This window comes from Wolffia australiana, chromosome 13 (genome assembly GCF_029677425.1).
Source record: "Wolffia australiana isolate 7733 chromosome 13, ASM2967742v1".
Taxonomy (NCBI): Eukaryota; Viridiplantae; Streptophyta; class Magnoliopsida; order Alismatales; family Araceae; genus Wolffia; species Wolffia australiana.
In genome coordinates this window covers 9,726,793-9,750,253 of record NC_135847.1, presented here as the reverse complement: position 1 = coordinate 9,750,253, position 23,461 = coordinate 9,726,793, and the positions used below count along the sequence as shown (strand labels likewise).

The following is a 23,461-nucleotide window of genomic DNA, read 5'->3' as shown; positions in this document are numbered from 1 at the left end:
AATCATCAACTCTCTCACCAGCTGGGTTACTACAACCTTTACCTATACCCAACCAAGTTTGGGAAGATATCACAATGGATTTTATTGAAGGATTACCCAAATCAGAAGGATTTGATTCTATCATGGTGGTGGTGGATCATTTGAGTAAATATAACCGCTACATTGGAGTCAAACATATGTTCTCAGCTGATGCAATATTTGCCAAAGAAATCGTCAAACTTCATGGTATTCCAAACTTGATTATTTCGGACAGAGGTAGCCTATTTTTACAAGCCATTTCTGGAAGGAACTACATCGCCTTCAAGGCACATGTCTCAAATTCAGCTCATCCTATCATCCCGAAACTGATGGTCAGTCAGAAGTCACAAACTGAGGCTTGGAATGTTATTTAAGATTTTTCACTTCTGAGAACCCAAAATGATGGAGAAATTGGCTCCATTGGGCAGAGTTCAATTATAACACTTCCTATCATACCTCTATCAAGACAACTCCGTTTAAAGCTGTGTATGGCAGAGATCCTCTATCCCTGATTCGCTATGGTTCTACACCATCCCCTTTCAATTCCATTGACAAACTCCTAACCGAAAAGGATAACATTATTATTACTTTGAAACAACTAACTGTTCGATGATCAGCGACTGCACCTCGGATTCCTTCCAATCAGATCAGAAGCTCTGATACCAGATTGATACGCTCTAATTTGTATCAATGTAGATCTTTGCCAAAATTCAAGAATTCAATCTAACTGCCAATGTGAATTCAAACGAGAACTGGAGAATATGGGGAGATAATGACACCAGCCCTCCACCTCCTTGCGAACGTCACCTCCAGATCAGCGGCTTGATCCTGCTGCTCCTGCCTCTCAATGGCGCAACCGTCGCCCTTCCTGCTTTAGGAAAGAAAGAAAAACAAGATGGTTAACCCGATCACTCTCCCCTCCTTATTTTTAGAGATCCGTTTCCCCTTGGCTTGACTTTGTCAACGGTTAGGGTCTACAGACCGCTGACCTGTCTTGTGCTTGTTTCTTCTTCTCCCTCTGTCTGGCACTCTCTCTCTCTCTTTTGCTTGTCCTTTCTTTTCTCTATCGTGCTCTCTCTCGTTCTCTCTATCCTTCTCGCTCCCTCTTTGTCTGGATCTCTCTCTCTCTCCTTCTCTCTATCCTTCTCGCTCTCTCTCTCTCGTTCTCTCATTTTCTCTCTCACTCTCTCTCGTTGTCTCTCTCTCACAACTTGTCTCAGTATCTCTCTCTTGGTCTCTCCTCTCTGGCTCTCTCTATCTCATTCTCTCTCACTCTCTCTCGTTCTCTCTCTCTTACAACTTGCCTCTATATCTCTCTCATGCTCTCTCCCCTCTGGCTCTCTCTCTCTCGTTTTCTCTCTTTCTCTCTCACTCTCTTGTTCTTGTATAAGGCTTAGTAATACCTGTTGAGATTTTTTTAGTTATTGAACCCCATCATAGAGATTGAATCTGTAATATTACTTTCTTTAGAGCATTATGAACTATCTATTCACTACTATATGTTACGGAAACAGTCTTACTGCCCTTGGATCCTGTTAATAATTTTGTTTAATGTACTGCATTAGGTGTGGGTATAATTAAACACTGAAGTTTAGCATAAACATGGAAAAAATTATTTACTTTTCATTCTTATTCAATGTATCTCCTGGGGCTGTGGATACTATATTTGTTTTCAGAACTCAATGGTATCATATTTTGGGTTTTGTCTTCTCCTATCTAACTATCCAAAGGCTCCCTTATTTTCTACGAACTACTCCAGATTTCGTTTGTAATCCTTATCCAAATTGGTGCGACTCTTATTCCTTTTAGTTATTTTCAATGACAGATTTAGTTTGTCAATCTGGACCTGGATCCTGGCCCTCTTTTATATATGCAGAATCTGCTGTACATCCTATGGGACAAAGTTCTGCTCAGGTTAAAAATGTTTAATCCTTTTGAACTCACTTTCTCAGCCATGAAGGCTGTATGATTAGCATTTTTGTTAATCCTTGGTTCAGGATCTGTTTGACATCATGCCTAGTGATACAGATTACAGAATCATTGCCAAAGACTATGGTAATGTCCCTGGTTTGGATATTATCTTTCTCATGGGTGGTTACTACTACCATACATCACATGACACTTTGGAAAGATTGATGTAAGAACTTATCCTGCCCTCATTGTTTATCTCTGGATGAATATTTTCTTGTTAGCATTAAGGCTCTTGAAATTTTTATATGCATTTTTTTCGCCAGTCCTGGGAGCATCCAAGCTCGTGGCGAAAATTTATATTCTCTGATTAAGGCCTTCACAACATCCCCCTTTCTACAAAATGCGGAGAAAAGGTCTCAACAAGAAGCTGTGGAGAACTCTTGGAGTGATCGGCCTGTTTATTTTGACTATTTATCACAGTTCATGGTGTGTTATCTATTTCATCAAGTGGTCCACGTTTCATGTTCTTCTCATTTTCAATTGAATCTTGCAAATAGACTTCATATATGGATAGATGGAAACATTATCCAAAGAAATTCTGTCTTTCTGGAGGGTTCTACAAAATCCCTTGACACCCTCCTGCTGTATCAGTGTGGCATACAAGAATTTGTGTTGGTTTAAGTTATTATGTTAGAAAGCTCTTCTCATAGTACTCCAGGTAGTCAGTAACATATGTTCCCACACTCATGATGAGCTAGTGAATGTGATTAAACTATTTACGTTTTTGTTTTTTCAATTGCAGATAATATACTCTGGACGAGTTGCTCTGTTCCTCCATAACCTTCCTATCTCCCTATTTTTCCTTGTGCCGTGCATTTATCATTTCCAACATCTTACAACCAGCTCTCTATATTTGACATTTCTTCACTTGACGAAAGGTACCTTGTTTGGACAACACATTTTTTATTTACTTATGCTTGAGTAGTTTTTAATGACTGTAGTAATTTGCTTCCATTGTTTTACTTGCGAAGAAAGCAGTTTTTCAAATCAATCCAATAATGTTTTCTCATTAGGAGGTGAATGCCAGAATCAAAAATTTACAACAGCTGAATCAAGTATTTAAAAAGGTGATATGAACCCCTGGGGGCAGTCCCTGATCCTCTTGGATAGTCGTCCTTCCCTTCTCATATTACCTTTAAATAGGGCAGGACTCCTTTAAGGAGACCAGGCATGAATTATTACGAAGCTCAAGCTCCTTTTATCCTCATCCCTCAGGAACTCAGTCCTGTCTCTTCCCCTCTACGATCCTTGTCTTCATGATTCTCTTCTCCTTGCCACATCTTCAAGTGACTCGTCCCTGTGCCTGGTCTGAAAAAACCGGTAGCCATCCAAAAATCCGTACTTGAATTGGGACCTTTTGTTACCAAAGCAAGCGGCACACACAAGCGGTAGAGTCTGTTTGTGTAGTATTTTCGTGAATCTTCTTGTATGCCTCTCCAACTGAAAAAGCTGTGCCTTTCCACTCCCATCCATCACGTATCCCATTCGAAGGACGCAAGTGTGACAAGGCCTGCTGCATGCTCAGCGATTCGTCCACCCTCTGGGCAGAAAGACTCCCCTCTGAGATTGGGTTCCGTGCATTGTCCCAAAAATCTCTAACTGAAGCTTGGGGATTCCTGGCCAGATGGAATAAGCACGGAAACTCCTCCCATAACTTTCCGCAAGCCGCCCCCAGTCATCTGTCCAGTATCAGAATACAAGAAATCTCTGGACTAATGGGAAGATGAGTCTCATGTCTTCCCAGAAAGGAGACGCTGCAGTGATGGGGACCATTCTTTGTTCCCAATTCATCTCTCTACTATAGCAGGGTCCACTGCTCCAGTTCATCAAACTGAACACATTGTTTCTAAAAAATAAGCAAGTTATCGTATGGCACTGAATGCTGGATTATAGATTTTGGTGTGATTAATCATATGACTCCCTTGAAATCAGAATGGAAACAAGATGAAACAAGACATGGCACTAAAAAGGTTCAAGCTTCAGTTTTTACTCCGCAACCCCTCAACAAGCTGAATGAACTGGAAACCCCTCAACAAGCTGGAATTCTGGAAACCCCTCAACAAGCTGAATGAACTGGCTTTTGTTTACATGTAGTAAGGGTATCCACTGTTTGGATGAAAAGTAACTGCGCTAAAGATATCCCTGATTAGACCTTTTCGGCCCCTCTCAGAAAGGGGGAGAAGTCTGTCATCTTATGACCCAAACCACCCACTGAGCAGGAAAGCTTCTCTTTGTACAAGACCATAGGAAACCCCAGTCTAGGTAGTAAAAAGCTTTTGCGAAGTCTACCATCCATATGTTTTCTCATTGGTATGGTTTCTCTGTGACACACTACAATCTCTCCTAGCATAACTGCCTACCTAGAACAAAAGTTGACTTTAAAGGTCTGAAAAAATCCCTATTAACAGCCTTAACCTGTTTGTGTGGTCTTTTGAAATGATGAAGAAGCTGGAATTGGACTATGACACACTTGCGAGGTCTTCTGCCTCAACATACTTCTTATTTGCCACCTGCAGCCTCTAAATCAAATTGTTATCCTCATGTTGTTCATTGTGAAATTCAAGAATCTTGTGTCAGCATGCAAGGTTTTGGCGACTCTAGCTTCTCAATTTTAGTCTTTATCTCTACTCTCAATTTCATTTAGGGTTTGGTTGGAACTTTACCACTAGTACTAGAGTAATGCTTACATTTTTAACCATATCACAGTACCTGGTTCTGCTCTGCTGTGGGAAACTGTTTTTGCTTGCCTCTATGTGTCGTCAGTTTTCTTAACAAGACAACATCAACAGCATCCTTATACGGGGAAATCAACTAATGCTTGTGCTCATCACACAGACAATACTATAGGATTATCCTGTCGTGCCTAGAACCTCAGATTTTGTCTCCTTAGTCACCTCATGCATAATCCTAGGGAATTACGCATGTAGGCAGTAGATTACATGTTGTCCTATTTAAAAAACACCACAATGCATGGCTTACCAAGTGCGAGTGGTGATAATTCCAATATGGAATGTCATTGTCACTTATCAACTGCCAATCAAACACCAGGATTGCGCATTGTTTTGAAATGATTTTACTTGGCAAAGTAAAAACAGTTGTTGCCAGGTTCAGTTCTGAGCTGAATTTGGACACTTGCTAAAGATATCTGTGATACGTATGTTAGCATTTTGGAGGGTTCCAGACTTCCCCTGAATGGGCTGACCATTTAGTAAATCAGCCATTGACATAATCCTGCAGTGTCAGACAAATCAGGATTGGACGAAACATGTGGAGATTGATAGACACATTATCAGGAAAAAAATAACTTTCTTGTTAGAATGTGATAAGACCCTCAAGGGCTGTCTTTGGACTCAGAAAGATTCAAGATTTAGCAATGTCTTCAATGAAAAAAAGAAGAGATTGAGGTTCGAAGATAGAGATGGGGGTGGGCTGAGAGTGGTGAGCTAGAAGGAGAGAAGCGCCAAGGAAAGTGCGGAGCGGTGAATCCCCCTTGCTGGTGCGCCTGAGATCCGGCTGTCTGGCGTTCCTGGACGCATTCGAGCGAGGGTAGAGAAGGGTTAGGGTGATCGGAAGAGGAAGGTTAGAGAAGAAGGAAGTTGGGAGCTTACTAGGATTGTGTTTTTTTGCCTCCTCCCTTCCTCCGTCGTCTTCTCTTATGACTCATGGGACTCTGAGTCAAAGCCCTTAGTGGGTTCAGGCTTGTTCGGGCCCCTTTTTGTGGCCCTAGAATACAAGGGGTCGTTTGGCTCCCTGCTGTCGTTGGTACTTCCGGGTTGGGGTCTTAACAGAATGCAAGCGAGGATGGGAGATGGGGACACGACTGGGGGGCACACTAAGGAGGTGGATTGCTCTCATCTGTTCTTCAAGTGTTCGGTCGCATTGGCCATATGGAGCTCCCACAAGTTCAATGGGGGGGGGGGGGGTGTGATATCTGATGAGGTATGTTGGGCTTGATTTGGAAAGGTGCGTCCAGTGGACATTTGGAGTGGGGAAGGCTCCTCGCGGTGCTATGGACGATGTAACTACATCTCATTGAACTTGTGTTAAGAGAAGGGTTGCTTCAAAGGACAATATCCTGCATCATGTGTAGAGTATTGCCACACATTGGTTTTGGAAAGAGTGAGGGATGGAGTAAGGACGATTCTGATCTGTCATGTATTTCCTGATCATATATATCATTATATTTGGGTTGCTCTCTGTTCCCGGGATGATCTTCCCTCTTTTCCATCAAATAAAGGTTGTCACAGTGCAATATGTCCAATCCTGCAATCAGGTTGCGGACATGCTCATCAAAGGAGTTTCTGCGAGCACATTCCAGAAGCTAATGGACAAGCTGGAAATCCGGAGTATCTGTTCACCATTTGAGTGGATGTCTCCTGTGGGTCATTTTTAGTCCCTTTAATATGTTACCATGTTTGCCTAAATTATAAAGGTCCATGCATGGTCCCTCTGTTAAATAAAAATAGTAGGCCGATTTCTAGGGCCCACAATGTAACATTTATAGAGTAGCTTCTTCAACTCTCAAAATACTCTTGAGGTTTTTTGTTCTGGTAAGGCTTCTGGGAGGTGGAGGTGCTGTTGGGGTCCAAGACTTCTAACTCTGCCAGGTATCCTTGTTCCCTTTGTGTCAGGTGAAAATACCTGTGGAAATAGAAAGTGCATTGGTCTTCAGCAAAGATCACCATTTCTAGAGAAGATTGGCTTTCATCGCTAGCTCTGGTAAGATCCTGGATGCAAAGGCAACGAGAGTAAGAAAATGAAATATTGTGTTTAAGTAGAATCCCTTGTCTCTTAAAAAGAATCAGTGCTCTTAATACCAGGAAGTAAAGTGAAAATACTATGGTGACGTGAGACCCTAGCCACAACTTGGAACGGTAAGTGACCAAATGAAAGATTACAAACAAGAGGAAAAAAATGTTATGATGGAAGGACATAATGGACACTTCTGGGATAATGTATTTTCATAATGTTTCTGTTGGGATCCAAAATGACAGCTTCTTTTTTAATTATAATAACCTGAATTATTGAAGGATCTTGGTATTTCTGGTTACCGCTTGGATTTGACTGACATATTGTTGATTTATTTGTGAAGGAATGATGTTGCATGCATTTGGGATCATATTGGGTATCTTTGTTCCGATTGTTTTTGCTATCCTAAGGCTTTGTGTTTCAAGATATGCAATGAGTTGGTATGTATCTATTATTTTTGTCGAGAAAATCCTTCACTAATTAGTGAAAACCTAGCCTCTGGTTATGAAAACATTCATAAGTAGTATAAGAAATCAGATATCATGTATATATATGGGTCTAAAAAATATTTTTCCCTAATGCGTTCATTCAGTCTTACCCATTATGATGCCTCCGTCAACCTAGCATATCAGATAACAACTAATGTGCCTCTATTAACCTTCCCTTATGTAACTGCTAAAACTCAGAAACATCTCTTATTTTTTGACTGCTGTAAATGAATTTGGATCTTAATATCCGGAGCCAATATGTATCTTATGAGGGATCATTTTCCTTATGAATAAAACAAGAGATTCTCAGAATAAAACCCCATACCCTCTCCCTCCCCCTGCTTTCTTCTTCTTGTCTGGATTGCTGATGCAGGAATGTGAGTTCTCCAATAGTAACCCCTATGTGGGGTTACTACTGGACATAAGGTCCTATGAGAAATTGCTTATTGATCTCAATATGTTTACTCTATTGTGGTGGACATGATTATGAGCAATATCAATGGCTGATTTGCTGTATCTGCGCAAAATTATGCATCTTTATCTGGAAATCTCAGATCTTGGAGAATGTCTGAGCCATACCACTTCATAGCTACACTTTGCAACTGCCCTGAATTTAGCTTCAGTGCTTGGTTGTACCAACAGATCTCGTTTCCTGCATCTCTTAGTCACTTAATTCTCAAAAATGAAGGAACAATATCTTGGATTGGTTTATTTTCACCAGACTACCATTGGCCTTTGAATAAAATGCATTTCCATTTGTCCTCGTCAAGTAGGCCAATACTTCAAATTCATCTTGCATATGACTCTCTCGAGGGTTGTTGATGAATCTCTGACGAAGACTTACCAAAGCAAGAGGTGACGCAATATGTACGCCGCACGTGCAAACTGAGGCAGCACGTGCGAGTGTTTGAATAAAGCGTAGGAAATCTCTATATAAGGAAGGGATGTGTTTTTCATCAGATCATCAAGAAGTGGTTCTTCGTTCCCCTTTTGCGTGTGGAAGGAGATCCTCCTTCGCGGGAGCTGCTGAAGACCGATCTGGCTATCAGCAGTCAAGAATCATACAGAAGAGTGTTTGTCATAGTAGAATGTTCGATTATCCCAGTTGTCGAGAACTGCTATTGAGTATTTTTCATGAAACTTGAGATGCAAGATCTAAAATATTGAGCAAAGTTCTTCTTATTGCAGTTTTCTATCTATCACTTTGTTATCTTGGCTGATTTGATCAGGATCTTAACAGTTTTGCAGAATTCGGCTCTGTCTTTCTATTTGAAATGCATATCTGGCCTGGTATGCTTCAAATATATAAGCATTCCATATCTTTGATACTAGCTCTTGTCAACTGGGTAATCTTCCTCGCAATCTCAGCTTAGAATTGGGATCAAGGATTTGAAATCAAATAAACTCGATAGTTGATAATTTAACGCTTGGATCTCAGCATTATCATCAGATGTAGTTACTATTTCATCCACTTATACCAATAGGATGGCTACCCCCTGAAGTGAAATGCATGATTGAAATTATATAAACCAGAGTCCAGGGCAAGGGAGAGATCTGAATGTTGCAAGGATCCTCCACGAGACCAGTGCGGCAGCTTTAGATCTCCGTTGAAAGAGCTTTGAATGTGAGCAGCAGAGAGAAAACGAAAAAATAGAGGTGGAAAGAACATACCTTACAAGGGCAGAGAAGCCCTATTTTTGTAAAACTTTCAAGGGTTACAGGGGTCAACAGTCAAAAAGCAAAATGGATATTTATACAATTAGACAGACTTTTGTGCTAAACGTTATCTTTGTTAACAATGATGAAGACCATATGACCCAATTGCTTTATCAATCTTCATATTCTTCATGCCAGTGAAAATTTGCATGACCATAGACAAGATTACTGCTCGAATCCATGCGACTCATTATTGAATCAGCACACTTTCTCATGTAGGTCGTCAACCATGGCTTATAAGTGCAAGGTCCTCCCAATAAAAGAGGAACTATTAAAGACAAAACCCCCCCACCCTCCCTCATGTCTTTGATACCCTTCTTATCAAGTGGGCCACAGTGTTATAGACCATTTTGTTTTGTTTCACATTGCAAAACCATGTAAAAAATACTTTGTTCCGTGGTATCTCGTACATTATGAAAGGTTGGGACTGTCAGCAGCTGCTTGGTTATCAGTTATTTCTTCACCTGAGCTTTTTTCAAGGAAATTATTTTCCATGCACTTTATATTGACATTCACTAGATGAGTACCCTGAAATTGGTTCTTGTCATTTCAACACCAAATTTGATGAATGGAATCTTACGAATTGGGAAGATGAGGGAGAGCTCAAGTGTTGGCACAGAAGAGATTGCCTCCCCTGGTAATGCAAAAGTCTCTCCCATGATTTTGACCATGCTGAGAATAAATAAAATGGGTTGATGGAAAATTAACAAAGACTTGATGAGCGGCTAAACATGCTTGTGAATTGGATTGGACAAGGGCAGATGTACAATAGTGTGGTCTGATGGGTATACATGACTGAGCATCGGCATGCAGATGGGTATGGACTGCCGCAGGCACATACAGGTGCACAGGGCACACAGGCGGTGCAAACACTCCTAACAACACTGCGCATACAAAAGTGATTGGGCTTATGCTGGTGTGTGCAAGAATGAACAGACCAGTGTGGACACATGCTAAGAGCATAGGTAAAAGTGTTGGGCACAGCAGGTACTTGCATGTGCCGATTGGTGAGGAGCTGCAGAGGAGGCAAGCTGATGCCGGACGGCGTCGCGGACATCGTTCGTGCTGTACTGAGTATGATGGCTCAGTACCGAGATAGGTAATGGTATCGAACGTCAACGGTGTCGTCGTCTGACGGATAATCAACCCTAATGGGTTAATGTAACTACGATGCACGATGATTGCGCCCTACGTGTCATACGTGCAGGCTCCGACTCGAGGGAGGTGCTGAGCTCCGTGCTCCGTAGAGGGGGGGGTCGCCAGGTGACAGCGACGGTGGCCTCTCAAACCTCGTCGGAGAGACAAAAACGTCTACGGCCGAATGAAATTTAACTGTTGGGCTCGCACGTAACGGACGAACTCGTTCTGTACCGGTAGAGACGCTCAAATGGCTTCGTAGTTTCTCTCAATTCTTTCCTCTCTCACCTACCTGGCCCGAGCGCGATGGAATCAAGGCAAAAAATATACTGCAAAGGATAATTAAACGAGCGGCGGGAGAGGACGGCATACCTCGTCGTCGGGTGGCTCTTCGTGCGGGTGGTTCGTCGAGGCGGTGGCCAGAGCAGTGCGATGGAGAGGAGCCGGAGAGCGATTGGTGGAGGGTGAAGGAGGGGCCTGAGGAGGGGCGGTGCAAGACGAAGCTTCGGCTCAAGCGGCGAGGAACCCAGCTAGCGCGTCCCTACGGGGCCGGTGCGGACAGAGTCTGATAGCGGCCTCGAGCGGTGGGTCATCTCGGCGACGGAACGTGGGGGCCCGTAGTGACCGCCAGTAGCCTCACGGGAGGATTGGCGGCTCAGAGGGGGCGAGGAGTCGACTGGGCTGTCCGAAGATGGCCGGCTGGGGTCGGGGCGGATCGGCAGTGGCAGGGACCGGTGTCAGTGGGCTGCAATGTCAAGGCCAGTGTTGGCAGTTCGGCGTTGGGCGGAATGGCCACGGCGTTGGGCGTCAACCGGTGGTCGCTGGCTAGAGTGATGTCGGCGTTGGGTTAGTTGGCCACGGCGATGGTCGGTATCGTGCAACAGGCGGCGGCCAGGTCAGCGGCTGCTGGTCGTTTCTGATCTGTCCGGCGCCGAATCATCAGGCAGAGGCTCTATCCGGCGGTGGTTTGGCCACATCGCCTGGCGGTATCAACGCTCTTAGCAAACCTGGATTGCTGGCGTCGGCCTCACTGGAGTCTCCGGTGGATCCCGACAGGAAAATTCAATCCACGGGAATGAATTCCCCCCTCATTGAGATGCGGTTTCAAGGAGCCGTCAGCAATAGAATCGGCCGTAGACCGGTGCCGTCGTCAAGTACACTGAATTTGACCGTCCGATCTTGTACTGGTCGGCCTAACGTGCCCAAATTCCGAGCCTAAATTGGCGTAAGTTGGCCATCCGGGGAATTCTGTCCGTCGGTGATAACCTGCAGTGGCCAAGACGGATTGGCAGGTGAAACGGCGATCTTCAGGACCGTCCATGAGCGATCGTCCTCTCCAGAGGCGGCGGTCGGAAGATCGCCATGTTGCTGTTCCATGAGGAGAGAAGGTGACGGGGAGCGGGCGAACTGTTCCACCGATTCTGGCGAGCAAGATCGCCTCCACCCTCCCACGATCTTTCCTCCTTCCCGTCCTTCCTGTCCCCTTCCTCACCCTCCCTTCTTCCTGTGCGGGAGGGGGAGATCTGTCTTCCTTGAAGAAAACTCAACCCAAATTTCAAAGGAAAACACATCTGATTCTCTTAGGGCGCCCACTATTCCCTTAAGTAGGGGAATAATGGGCCCCTAATGGGCTCTTATGCAAGGGAGAAGGGGGTAGGTCCACTAAGGGGAGCCCTTATATAATGGGCCCCCTCTTTTACAACAATGAAGGGGAATAAAGCAAATAAAAGAAAGGGAAAGGCAAGGGAGGGGGTCCAAATGTTTGACCCCTTCCTATGACGATGAAAACGGACATACGGGACGCGTCACAATGCGACGAAAACAAAACAACGAGTGTGAAAAAACACAAAACTTGACTAAAAAAAAAGGACGATGAATTCAAAATGCGATAGATGAGCAGTTTCACCCGGCTGTCGACGACGGTGGCAGGCGGCGCGGACGGCATCGTCGATGGTTCGAGATGGCGTGCGCCATCACAAGCTTTGGCATGTGGACTGAAACAGGATCACAAACAGGAGTATACAAACAGGAGAAGGTTCTTGCCAATGGGCATTGGAATTTACCAATTGGCGCAGTGACATGCTGGCACACAAGGCACTGATGCATCGTAATGAGCACATAATGGTGCCAAGAAAAGTTCCCCACCCACAAGTAGCTGTGGAGAGGCAAGCCAGGCAAGCCGTGATACTCGTACAGGCACTGGATCACAGTTGCAGTTGTATTGGAATGTGATAAGAACAGATGCTGAAGAATTGAGAAGGGAGTGATTTATTTTCAGTACTTTTCCTTTTGTCTCTTTTTCTAATAATGTTACTCTGTACATGAATTCAATTTTGCAGAGTGAAGTAATTTATTTGTTCATTTAATTGAGCTTGTTATTTCCTTTCTCTGATGAGTTATAAAACAATATATCAAGGGGATTGTCCATAAGCTCAACAAATTGTTAGCTTGTGTATTTATAACATACACCTTTGAAAAATATAATGTCATCTTCTGATTATGTTTTTGTTATTACAGGTATGCACATCCATATCTGGCCTATATGATGTTCATCCCGAGCTCTCTTGTCGGTTTACTGATTCCAAGTTCTGTGTGGGGTTCTTATTCTGTTTCTGACAAGGTTTCCTCTCTAAAGAAAACTAATGAGGTAGCCTTTCTATTATGGTGTGGTTTACGGTATTGTGAAATGCTATCTTCTATCATAGGTTATCCATTTGAAAAGGTCAAGGAAGGCCGGGAAAGAAATGAGATGAAAGTTCGTAGAGTGCATTAGAACATTTAAAAGCAGGATGTTTGATTCAATGTCTTTAACTTTAGTTTACAATAATAACGATTTCTGTTTTACAATGAATGTAATTAAATACAGATTTAAAGAACTTTAAGTAGGAATAAGACTTCAGCAGAGTGAAATGAAATCATGATCAAGGTGCTCCCACTTGGTTGTTGACAGCTTCTTGCATTCTTTAATGACCTGCATGGATTTAGATTCCTAGGAATCTTAACTTAAGAATGTTGATTTCGTGATTAATTTACATTTTGGAAATCTTTTTTTTTCCTCAGTGGGTTTTATGCTACTAATCTGGCTGCCAGTTCCCGGCTTCTTTTGTTTTGAAAGGAAAAAAAGAAAAGAATAGTGAGTAACTTTGCGGTTATAATGTTTTTTTTTAAAGAAAATAGGGCAGACCACCCAGAACCCGTGGCCCACCTGTTACTGTTAGTGAGAGGCCTCTCCTAGTGGGTCATGTTCTATAAACCTACTAGGCTCCCTCACTTATCACTAACTCATATTCTCTCCTCTCTCTCTCCTAGGGTATATATACCCCTCCTCATGTACATTCTAGTTAAGGAATTCATTTCCTCTCCTTCCTCCAAGCCCTAGCATGGAGTTCAACATGGTATCAGAGCCAAGCTCTTGATCCCCATCTCTAGCCCTAAGCCTGTGTGCGGGCTTCTTCTTCTTCTTTTTCTTCTTCTTCTTCTTCTTCTTCTTCACCATCACCCTCTCAATCTTCTCCTTGCTCGCACGCAAGCAGCCGCCCGCGAGCAGCGCCCGCACGCAAGCAGCCGCCCGCGAGCAGCCGCCCGCAAGCAGCCGCCCGCGAGCAGCCGCCCGCAAGCAGCCGCAGCAGCCGCCGCGAAGCGCCGCCGCCGCAAGCCGCCGCCGCAAGCCGCCGCCGCAGCAGCCGCCCGCGAGCAGCGCCGCGAGCAGCGCCCGACGAGCGCCCGCCCGCCGCCGCGCCCGCAAGCCGCCCGCGAGCAGCGCACGAGCAGCGCAGCCGCCGCAGCAGCCGCCCGCGAGCAGCGCCGCGACGAGCGCTTCGCCGCAAGCCGCCCGCAAGCAGCCGCCCGCGAGCAGCGCGCGAGCAGCGCAGCCGCCCGCAAGCAGCCGCCCGCGAGCAGCGCCCGCACGGAGCGCTCGCCCGCAAGCCGCCGCCCGCAAGCAACTGTCTCCCGTGTTCGGACCGTGTTCGGTTCTTCGTTCGCTGCCGCTGCTGCTGTTTGCCGTCATGTCGACTACCTCCAGCATGGGCAGTGATCCGTCTGCATCCACCGCCCCGACGTCAACCCAAGCAGATTTCACCGCGGCTGACTTTGCCCGGGAACTCCCGTCGCCGAAAATCGGTGCTCCTCTCCCTCCGGCTCCGGATAACTGCCGTCTCAGTGCTCCGAACTTGATGTCGTGGCTGAAGTTCGTCGAGTACACTCTGCGCGGCCGTCTGCTCCAGAAACATCTCACCTGCCAGCCCCTCCCCGTCACGGACCCGCATTTCCCGGCCTGGAGTGCCGAGCAGTACTTCGTCCACTCCTGGCTCTTGACTCACACTCTCTCTCGGGAGGTCTATGACAAGTTCCTCCACCTGACGACTCCGCGGGAGATCTGGGAGCACGCTCGTCGCTACTGCGGGCATGATGCTGATGACTGGAAGATCTTTACTTTGGCCGAGCGGGCGAGTGTACTCCGACATGGCACTATGTCCATTATGGACTATAGCCTTGCCCACCAAGCCCTGTGGCGCGAGGTGGACTATTACATGCCGGTGGGGGATCCGGGTGCGTCGACCGCCGCCATGCTCTCAAGCTCCGCTACATGTCATTTCGACAAGCTGAATCCGGAATATGCGGATGTCGGCGCCGGGCTCTTCACTCCCAGACTCCTCTTCCGGACTTCGATGGTCTGGTTAAGGAGTTGACGGAGGTTGAAAGCAGCCTTCGTGCCAACGCCCGCTGCTGGACCTGCCTGCCGAGTCCCCGGCGAGTGCTGCCCTCCTGTCCCGCCCTCACGGAGCAACCTCCTTGCTGCCCAAGCCTTCTTCGGGCTCTCGGGCACCGGTGGTTTGCTCCTACCGCGTAAGCGAATCATCTTGAGGCCCGGTGCATCAAGAAATTTTTGGACAGTACCCGGGATCCGGAGGTCGCCTCGTCGTCATCAGCTCCTGCCTCGTCGCCTCGCCGGTCCCGCAGCGAGCCCATCTTGCCCAGGCACCGCCCGTCGCCCTCTAGCTCCAGCCATCCAGCCATGACTAATGACCAGCTGACTGCCGAACTTGCCCGTCTCAGCTCCCAGCTGGCTGCCCTGCAGACCGGGTCTTCGCAGCCTACCGTGGCTCACTTCAGTGATTTCGGTGCGTTCTTCCTTCCCAAGTCAGATCAGTGGTATTGTGGACACTCGGCCCTCCAAGCTCCCTTCGTTTGGATACCACCTGGGTGCTTGATATCGGGCCACAGAGCATATGACCCGTTCAACCACCGGTTTCTGTCCTCTGAGCGGCACCTTGGTGGTCGAGCTGTCCACACGGGCGGGTGGGGACGACTTCGCGTGACTGGTATCGGGTCGATCCATGTGGATGGCCTTGGTATCATTCACAACGCCCTTCATGTTCCGTCCTTCAGACCTTACTTATGTCACCGCAGCGACTCGTCGATGCGGTCCATTGCTCGTTCCATTCAGTCTGATGGGATCTTTTGACTGACAAGGTGGGAAAGACTTTGCGAATTAGGCGCTCGGATGGCCTACTGCTGTTGGACGAGAGGGGGCGGTCGGGGACCCCGGTGCAGCGGTGCTTGTTGACGGTCGAGGACCAGCGCCGGCAGCGGCTTCTACTCACTCACCAGCGGCTCGGGCATCCGTCTTTCCATGTTTTGAAAAGACTTTTTCCGACATTGTGTACTGGCTTGGACCTCTCTTCTGTTGTTTGTGATGCATGCAAACTGGCGAAGCATCGCCGGCCTCCTTCCTCCGTCGACTTCTCACAGTGATGTTCCTTATATCGCATTCATAGCGATGTATGGGGTCCGTCGCGACAGGCCAGCCTGAAGGGACACCGGTGGTTCTTAATCTTTGTTGATGAGGCCACCCGTTACACGTGGACCTACTTGTTGCCGTCCAAGAGCGCCGTCTCCTCGACTGTTCAAGCCTTCTGCACCATGCTTCAGACTCAGTTTGGCCGGACTATTCAGCGGTTCCGGTCCGACAATGCGCGGGACTACGTCAACCAGGAGTTGACCTCGTATTTCACCGCCCATGGGATTCTCCACGAGGCGTCTTGCGTGGCGACGCCCAAGCAGAATGGCCTTGCCGAGCGGCGTATTGGGTATGTCACGTCGACTGCCCGCACTCTCCTGCTGGACTACCACGTCCCGTGGACTTATTGGGGGGAAGCCGTTCTGACGAGTACTCATCTCATCAACCGGCTGCCCACCCCGACCCTCCAGTTCAGCCCTCCGCTTGACCGGTTGTCGGCTGCCTTTCCCGCCGCGCAGCTCCGCACTCACCTTCTTCCCCGCGTCTTTGGCTGCACGGCATATGTTCATGACACGACGCCCTCCCTGTCGAAGCTGGATGCCCGGGCGCTCACGTGCGGCTTTGTTGGCTACTCTTCGCTTCAGAAAGGGTATAAATGCTTTCATCCCTCTTCGTCGGTTTTTCTCCGCCAATGTCACCTTCTCTGAATTTCAACCCTTCTTCTCTCCCACATCTCCTCCGGCCCCCCCCTTGGAGCCGGATCTGGTTCTGGAGCCCGCTGCTCCCTTTCCTCCCACCGTCGTCTCTCCTCCCACAGTCGTTCCACCCTCCTCTTCTTCTCCTCCACCGGTCGGCCTTCCTTCCTCACCCATTGCGCCTACTCCATTATCTTCCTCCCCCGAATCCTCGCCTCCTGCTTCCGCTCCCTCCCCGTCTGCTGAGTCCTCGCCTTCCTCTCTTCCGCCAGCCATTTCCGAGTCGTCTTCTTCTCCTGCTGACGATGACTCCCCTGACTTGCCTATCGCTTTGCGTAAAGGGGTCCGCCAGTGCACCCGCACTCCCCTTTACCCCCTCTCTCACTATCGCTCCTTCGCCAGGTTGAGTACTCCCTACCGCCTGTTTTTGACCCGCATCGACTCTGTCTTCGTTCCACGCCGCTTAACCGATGCTATCGCTTGTCCTCATTGGAAAGCGGCGATGGATGAGGAGATGCGCGCCTTGCTCAAAAACCACACGTGGGATGTGGTTCCTCTCCCACCCGGGAAGACGGCCGTCTCTTGCAAGTGGGTTCACACCCCCAAGCACAACGCCGATGGCTCCTTGGAACGCCGCAAATCGCGGCTCGTGGCTCGTGGCTTCACTCAGTCTTACGGCGTCGACTACTTCGAGACGTTTTCTCCGGTCGCGAAGATGGACACCGTCCGCCTCCTCCTGGCGCTGGCCGCTCATCATGGGTGGTTGATTCGCCAGTTCGACGTTAAGAACGCCTTCCTTCATGGCGATCTTACCGAGGAGGTCTACATGCATCATCCTCCGGGCTACCCTCTCGGGCCTCCGGGGACCGTCTGCCGATCGCGGAAGTCCTTGTATGGACTGAAGCAGTCACCGCGATGTGGTTCGCCGCTTCAGCCCCGTCATGCGCGCCGAAGGGTACACCCAGAGCAATGGGGAAGCCACTCTCTTCTTCCGTCACGGCCCGGCCGGGGTCGCTATCCTGGTCGTTTATGTGGACGACATCCTGATCACCGGGTCGGACACTGCCGAAGCTTCACGCCTCAGCCGCTCCCTTGCCCGCGAGTTCGAGATCAAGGCCCTTGGTCAGCTCCGGTACTTCTTGGGGCTCGAGGTGGCCTACTCGGCTCGTGGTATCTTCATCAGCCAGCAGAAATATCGGTGGACCTGCTGACTTTGACGGGTATGACCGATCGTGCTCCTGTGAAGACCCCCATCGACCCCAACGTCAAGTTGGGCGCCGGGGGTGACTCTCCGCCGGTCAGCACCCATCAATATCAGCAGTTGGTGGGGAAACTTCTCTATCTGACCCACACGCGTCCCGACATCAGCTATGCAGTTAGCCTTCTCAGTCAGTTCATGCATGCTCCGCATGAGATTCATCGTCAGGCAGCTCACCGGGTGCTCGCGTACCTGAAGGGCTGTCCCGGGAAGGGTTTACTCTTCCCCCGGAGCTCAGAGCCGACTGTAAAGGTATATACAGACGCTGACTATGCAGGCTCGACTGTGGACTACCGGTCTACCACCGGTCTTTGCATCTTTGTCTTCGGGGGCCTTGTGAGCTGGAAAAGCAGCAAGCAGGATCGTGTCTCCGCTCGAGTGCAGAGGCGGAATACCGGGCACTTGCGGATAGGGCCTCGAGGCTCAGTGGATTCACGGGTGCTCCGCGAACTTCGCGTCGAGTACACCCGTCCGATCCACTTTTATTGTGACAACAAATCGGCTATTGCCTTGGCTCAAAATCCGGGCCAGACGGGTCGCATCAAGCACATGGAGATCAACCGCTACTTCTTCAAGGAGCGGATGGACGAGGGCTTGTTCGACTTGTCTTTCGTGCCGTCATCCGACCAGGCGGCCGATGTTCTCACGAAGGGATTATCAAATCCTCTCCTTGTTCGTGCTACCTCCAAGCTTGGCATGGATGACATCCATACCTCGCTTGCGGGGGGCTGTTAGTGAGAGGCCTCTCCTAGTGGGTCATGTTCTATAAACCCACTAGGCTCCCTCACTTATCACTAACTCATATTCTCTCCTCTCTCTCTCCTAGGGTATATATACCCCTCCTCATGTACATTCTAGTTAAGGAATTCATTTCCTCTCCTTCCTCCAAGCCCTAGCATGGAGTTCAACAGTTACTATTAAAATTGTGAAGTTATGTACACACCATATATAGATATGACCACAATGGCCTACTTTTTACCCCCTTACACCCCAAAAAGATACTAACGCCTCAACTACGTAAATGACACTCTCGACGGAAGCCGTCCCTCCCATGAACACCACTTCGTTTTGGTGCAGCCATACCACACATAGCACTACGAGAATTCTCCCGCGTTCCACTCTGCTCCGGTATCTACCAGTCGTGACTGATGCCCAAAAAGCATCGTCTGAGGAGATATTCACCCCTGAAATTTGCTGCGATTCCCATACGTCCTGAGCGAGATGACACATGAAAAATATGTGTGAGCAGTCTTCCTCGTCCCTAGCGCTCAAAAGGCAAATGATGGGCTCCGTCGGTGCCCACGTCTGCCGATAGACACGCGTGAGTAGTCTTTGTCTCCTCAACAACCAACTGAAGAGTCTCACTTTAAGGGGAATATTTTGCTTCATTAGTACGTTGCATGCCTTACTGGCTGCTGGGTTGTCCCTTGCTTTCCCTCGAATCTTCAAGTATGTGTCTTTCACCGAGAAAGGTGGCCCCTGCCATACCCATCCGTCTCGGAAATCCGCCGATGGGCTGAGAGGGATGAGGAACTTCTGCTTGAACCGGAGGTCTGATAGTGTCTCATATAGGATAGGGACCCAAGCCCCATCCCAACATTCACTGACTGTGGGGCATGCAGGTTCATATGGCGCCAAATAGTCCCATTGAAGGTGAGTTTTTTGGGTGGGTACTAGCAAGAAAAAGATTAATGACAATAGTCTTTTGCAAAAGGCTATACCCAGATACTTCGTCGCAGTGCGTGCTATGCTTGAATGGGGAAGAAGATTGCAACCATCTTTTCTTTGAATGTTCCTTTGCTCGCATGGTTTGGGCCAACTAGATACTCTCAAGGATGAAGGTGACATCTGATCTGGCTCTTTGGGACTCGGCACAGAATTGCAAGGGAAGAGGAAACAAGGAAGGTGGCCGAGCACTAGCGGTGTTGTGGCCATCTGGTTGCATAGAAACGAGGTGTTGTTCAGAAAAAGAAGGGCTTCTACAGATGGAGCTATACATGAAGCGGGAGGACTTAAGGCAGCATGGTCCTCGCGAGTGATGGGAGGTGAAGGGAGATTTTGAAGATGATTGAAAGGAGGGTGAAGGGCCTGTAAGGTCCTGATGGGAGGTTCACCTATTTGTCGGGTGTTCATCCCTTGTTATAGTTCAAAAAAAAAACATTCACTGACTGTGGAATTTGGGTTTCTTGCCAGAGCAACAAGCCTGGGAAACTTCATCTTCATGGGGTCTTTTTATGACCAGTTATCAGACCAGAATCGAAAGCCTTCCCCATCCCCCAACTTGGGGTCAAATAACTCACAGATGTGAGGGATGGTGATACGGTTCCTATAAGAATATATGAAAGGAGAAGAAGGAAAGGGCGGGAAGTTAGTGGGCCAGCTGGCACTGAGCTGGCCAACTAACGAACGGATTCTTGAATAAGCTTAGAAAGGAAATAAAGAAACGGGGAGTTTTAAATAAAGGAAAGGAGGAGGGGAAAGGCACGGAAGCTTTGGGACCTTCTGGAGCAGGCTATTCTTGAGGAGCGTGAGCTGCATTCGGCGAGAGGCTCTTAAAGGATCGTGGTTGCAGAGAAGAACGGAGACGATGTGGGTGTTCTATACGACCAGGGCTAGGAACGAGGAGTCAATCTGTGAGTTCCATTTATTAAAAATTTTACCATTCGATACAGTTGCGTATCAGATGGTTTGACGCAGGCTGTGCCAAAAAGGGGACTCCCCGTACTTCTTGCCTAATGCCTCTCCCAATCCGTCTCCAGGCCATATAAGACCCTTAGGACATTGAAGAGCAGACCCTCCCCTGATTTCATAATTCGTTCGACTCATTTAGTCAGCAATGCTAAATTCATAGAGTCCAGGTGGAGAATCCCCTGTCCTCCTTGTTTCATGGGTCTACAGACCACATCCCACGTGACCATGGGTATCCCCCTACGATCCCCCTCTCCACTGCCTCCCCAAAACAACCGCCTCAGTAGTCCCTCTAGCCAATTTGTCACAACTAACAGTACTTTACATACCGATAAGTAGAATAAGGGATTGCTGAGAGCACCGATCTCAAAAGCACCAGGGGACCCCCTCGTGATAACACCTTGTTCTGCCAGCCCTCCGACCTCTGCTCCACCTTATCGATCACTGGCTGCCAGTCTGCGGCTAAGATACGTCTTCCTGTCAGTGGAAGACCCAGATAATTCATCGGTAGCGAACCTCGAGGTGTGCCTAGCGCGTTAGCGCATTGTACCTCCTCCAAAGACAGGCCGAATCCCACAAAGGCTGACTTTTCTCGGTTGAGACGTACCCCCAAGAAATCAGCGAATAGTTCTAACAGAGATGATATGGTATGAGCTTCTGCCGCAGCTCCTTCTATGAAGAATGTTCTGCCAGAGCTTTGCAGGTATAATGTTATGATTAATGAAATCCAGTTTAGGCCCGTATGCCCAAATGAAAATATTGAATGGTTTACTGGGACAGTGGACAGATTTGATGTAATTTTATGATATTTATCTGCTCATGATCGAGTTGGAATATTTTTTTCAGCTTCTTCTTGACAGAGCATTTTGGGGGGCCTTTGGTTTCTATGGTTTCATCAACATGGTAAGATATCTTTGAAATAAGCGTCCATATCGATATGTATTGATTTACTGGGTTTATTCAAATAATCTGAATAAACGTGGGGATACTGGCATCTATATTAAAGGATGGACGACAGGTCTTTTAATGTAGTTATGTATGTTTGTCTTTCACACCTGTATTTTCAAATTGCATTTTAGGATACCAGATAAGAAAATTTTATGTACATACCACTCCTTTATTTTAAAAAATTCAAGGGTTATATCTCTATGAGGTTAATTCATAATGCATTAAAAAAAAATGTTGGGGTGATGAATAAATGCCATTGCTCTGGTAGTTATCTTAAAGAAAATATCAAATTCCAATATATGTGAACAATGATTGTTCGTCAATTTCCACTAGGAGATGATACTAGAAGAGAGAGTTTAAGGGAGAGAGACCATAATTGAGATGGAAGTGAAAGTAACAGGAAGGGTAAGCTGCATTGGCCAGCGTGTTCCTCTAGAACTAGATTATCTCCGAGATCCAGTCACTTGCCATTGTGAAGTTCAAGAACAAGAGGCTTAATGATTCTTGAGGGAAGGCTTATAGTAATAGAGTTGCCTTCGTACCCAAAATATTTATTAGTATTGATAGAGTTGCCTTCCCGCCAAAATATTTTAAAATCTTCTCTTTTCATAATTCCTGAGATAGTCTCTCGAGAGGTTCAAATCAGTATAATAGCCTGAATACGCATCTAATTATTGAAGCACGCCTGATGCCTCAAATTCCTCTTTCATGTTGAGTTTCCTCACCAAGAAAAACTTGGAAGGAAAATGATGAGGCCTAATGAAGTCCATATGAATATCATATACTTGATATTGATTGAATGGGGCATTATGTCTTAGCATATTGTGTGTATCTTTCTGTCATGATTCTTACCTTTCACTAGATTGCTGAGTTGACAAGTGGATACGTACCCGCTTTAATGCTAATGCATTGGTCCATAATATGAATTATTTTCCTGTATGACTTATGCATTGATTTACAAAACATGGGCAGGGTTATACGCTGGCTGGCATTGGTGGAGGTTACATGACATTTTTTAGTGCTGCATTTATGCTTCCAGCTTGGATCAGCTTCTGTTTGTCCAGAAAGTGGTTTGGTATTCAATCGTTTAGGTATTCCTTTTTTCCTGGGTTGTTGACATATTGCACACAAACAGAAATAAACTATTTCAGGCTGTCTCTGTCTTGTTAAAATTGAGAAGTATCAACATATGCATTGGCCTGTTAGTTCTTCTAAGAACATTCACCTGTCAATGATTGTTTTATGCTTGATGGAAATGGCATGTCTTTTTCTATTGTCTATTCTGCTTTAGTGACTTTGTTATTTGCTAGCTCACAAGAAATAATGCATGATTGTGTGGTTAAGGCCCAGGCAAAGTCCTCGAGTGGTCCCACTACATTCCCTGATTGGCCAGTAGTTTATGCTGGGGGGATGTTTGGTCCTTATATTTCTGTTATCTTGGAAACCATTTAAATATCTCCATTGATAATATCGACCTTATTTTTCTTTTAAATATCAGGATTAAATGATCCATGGTAGCACTTCTCTTCCGCTTCATTATCTTTCCTCGTTTTCGATAATAGAAAAAATCTTTCCTTGGTCTTTTCATTTATTTTTGTTTTTGAAATAAGGATAAGGGAGATCACACAAAGTTGGTGACCTTCCCAGTGAGATAAAAATATAAATGATAAGTACATGAAGGGCCTAAAAGGCCGTCTAGGGCCTTGGCCTTGGGATTTTACACCATGCAACAGTAAAGTCCGCAGCTGCTTGTATCACCGCTTCCGTCGATGCTTCCCGTTCGTTAAAGATGACTTCATTCCTATGCAGCCATAGTGCCCATAGCACTGCAAAGGGTCGAACCTGTCCAGCTCACCCCCTAGTTGCTCCATTTTTTAGTGACTCCCAAAACGCCACCTCTGATGAGATATCCACCCCCTTGAGTGGCTCACAGGTCCATACCGTTCGAGCAAAGGAACAATAAAAAAATAGGTGAGCGCAATCCTCATCACCGTTTGCACACATAGCACATAATGCTAAAGCTTCTGGGAGCCATCTCCCCCGAAAAACC

The 23,461-nt window shown here is 47.0% G+C and overlaps 1 protein-coding gene and 1 long non-coding RNA gene across 2 annotated transcripts in view; both read left to right on the top strand.

Moving 5' to 3' along the window:
- The window catches only part of LOC144711507 (Zn-dependent exopeptidases superfamily protein), a 58,969-nt gene that overhangs the window by 19,642 nt on the left and 15,866 nt on the right, over positions 1–23,461 (top strand). The window contains exons 8-15 of the mRNA XM_078585526.1: positions 1,844–1,932; positions 2,016–2,155; positions 2,253–2,415; positions 2,732–2,867; positions 7,082–7,178; positions 12,597–12,726; positions 21,310–21,366; positions 22,384–22,502. Coding sequence (XP_078441652.1) covers positions 1,844–1,932; positions 2,016–2,155; positions 2,253–2,415; positions 2,732–2,867; positions 7,082–7,178; positions 12,597–12,726; positions 21,310–21,366; positions 22,384–22,502 — 931 coding nt within the window. The remainder of the gene's footprint in view (positions 1–1,843; positions 1,933–2,015; positions 2,156–2,252; positions 2,416–2,731; positions 2,868–7,081; positions 7,179–12,596; positions 12,727–21,309; positions 21,367–22,383; positions 22,503–23,461) is intronic.
- On the top strand, positions 15,170–15,773 carry LOC144711510 (uncharacterized). The gene is made up of 2 exons (XR_013583569.1): positions 15,170–15,202; positions 15,555–15,773. It is a non-coding gene; the product is annotated as an uncharacterized LOC144711510 (long non-coding RNA).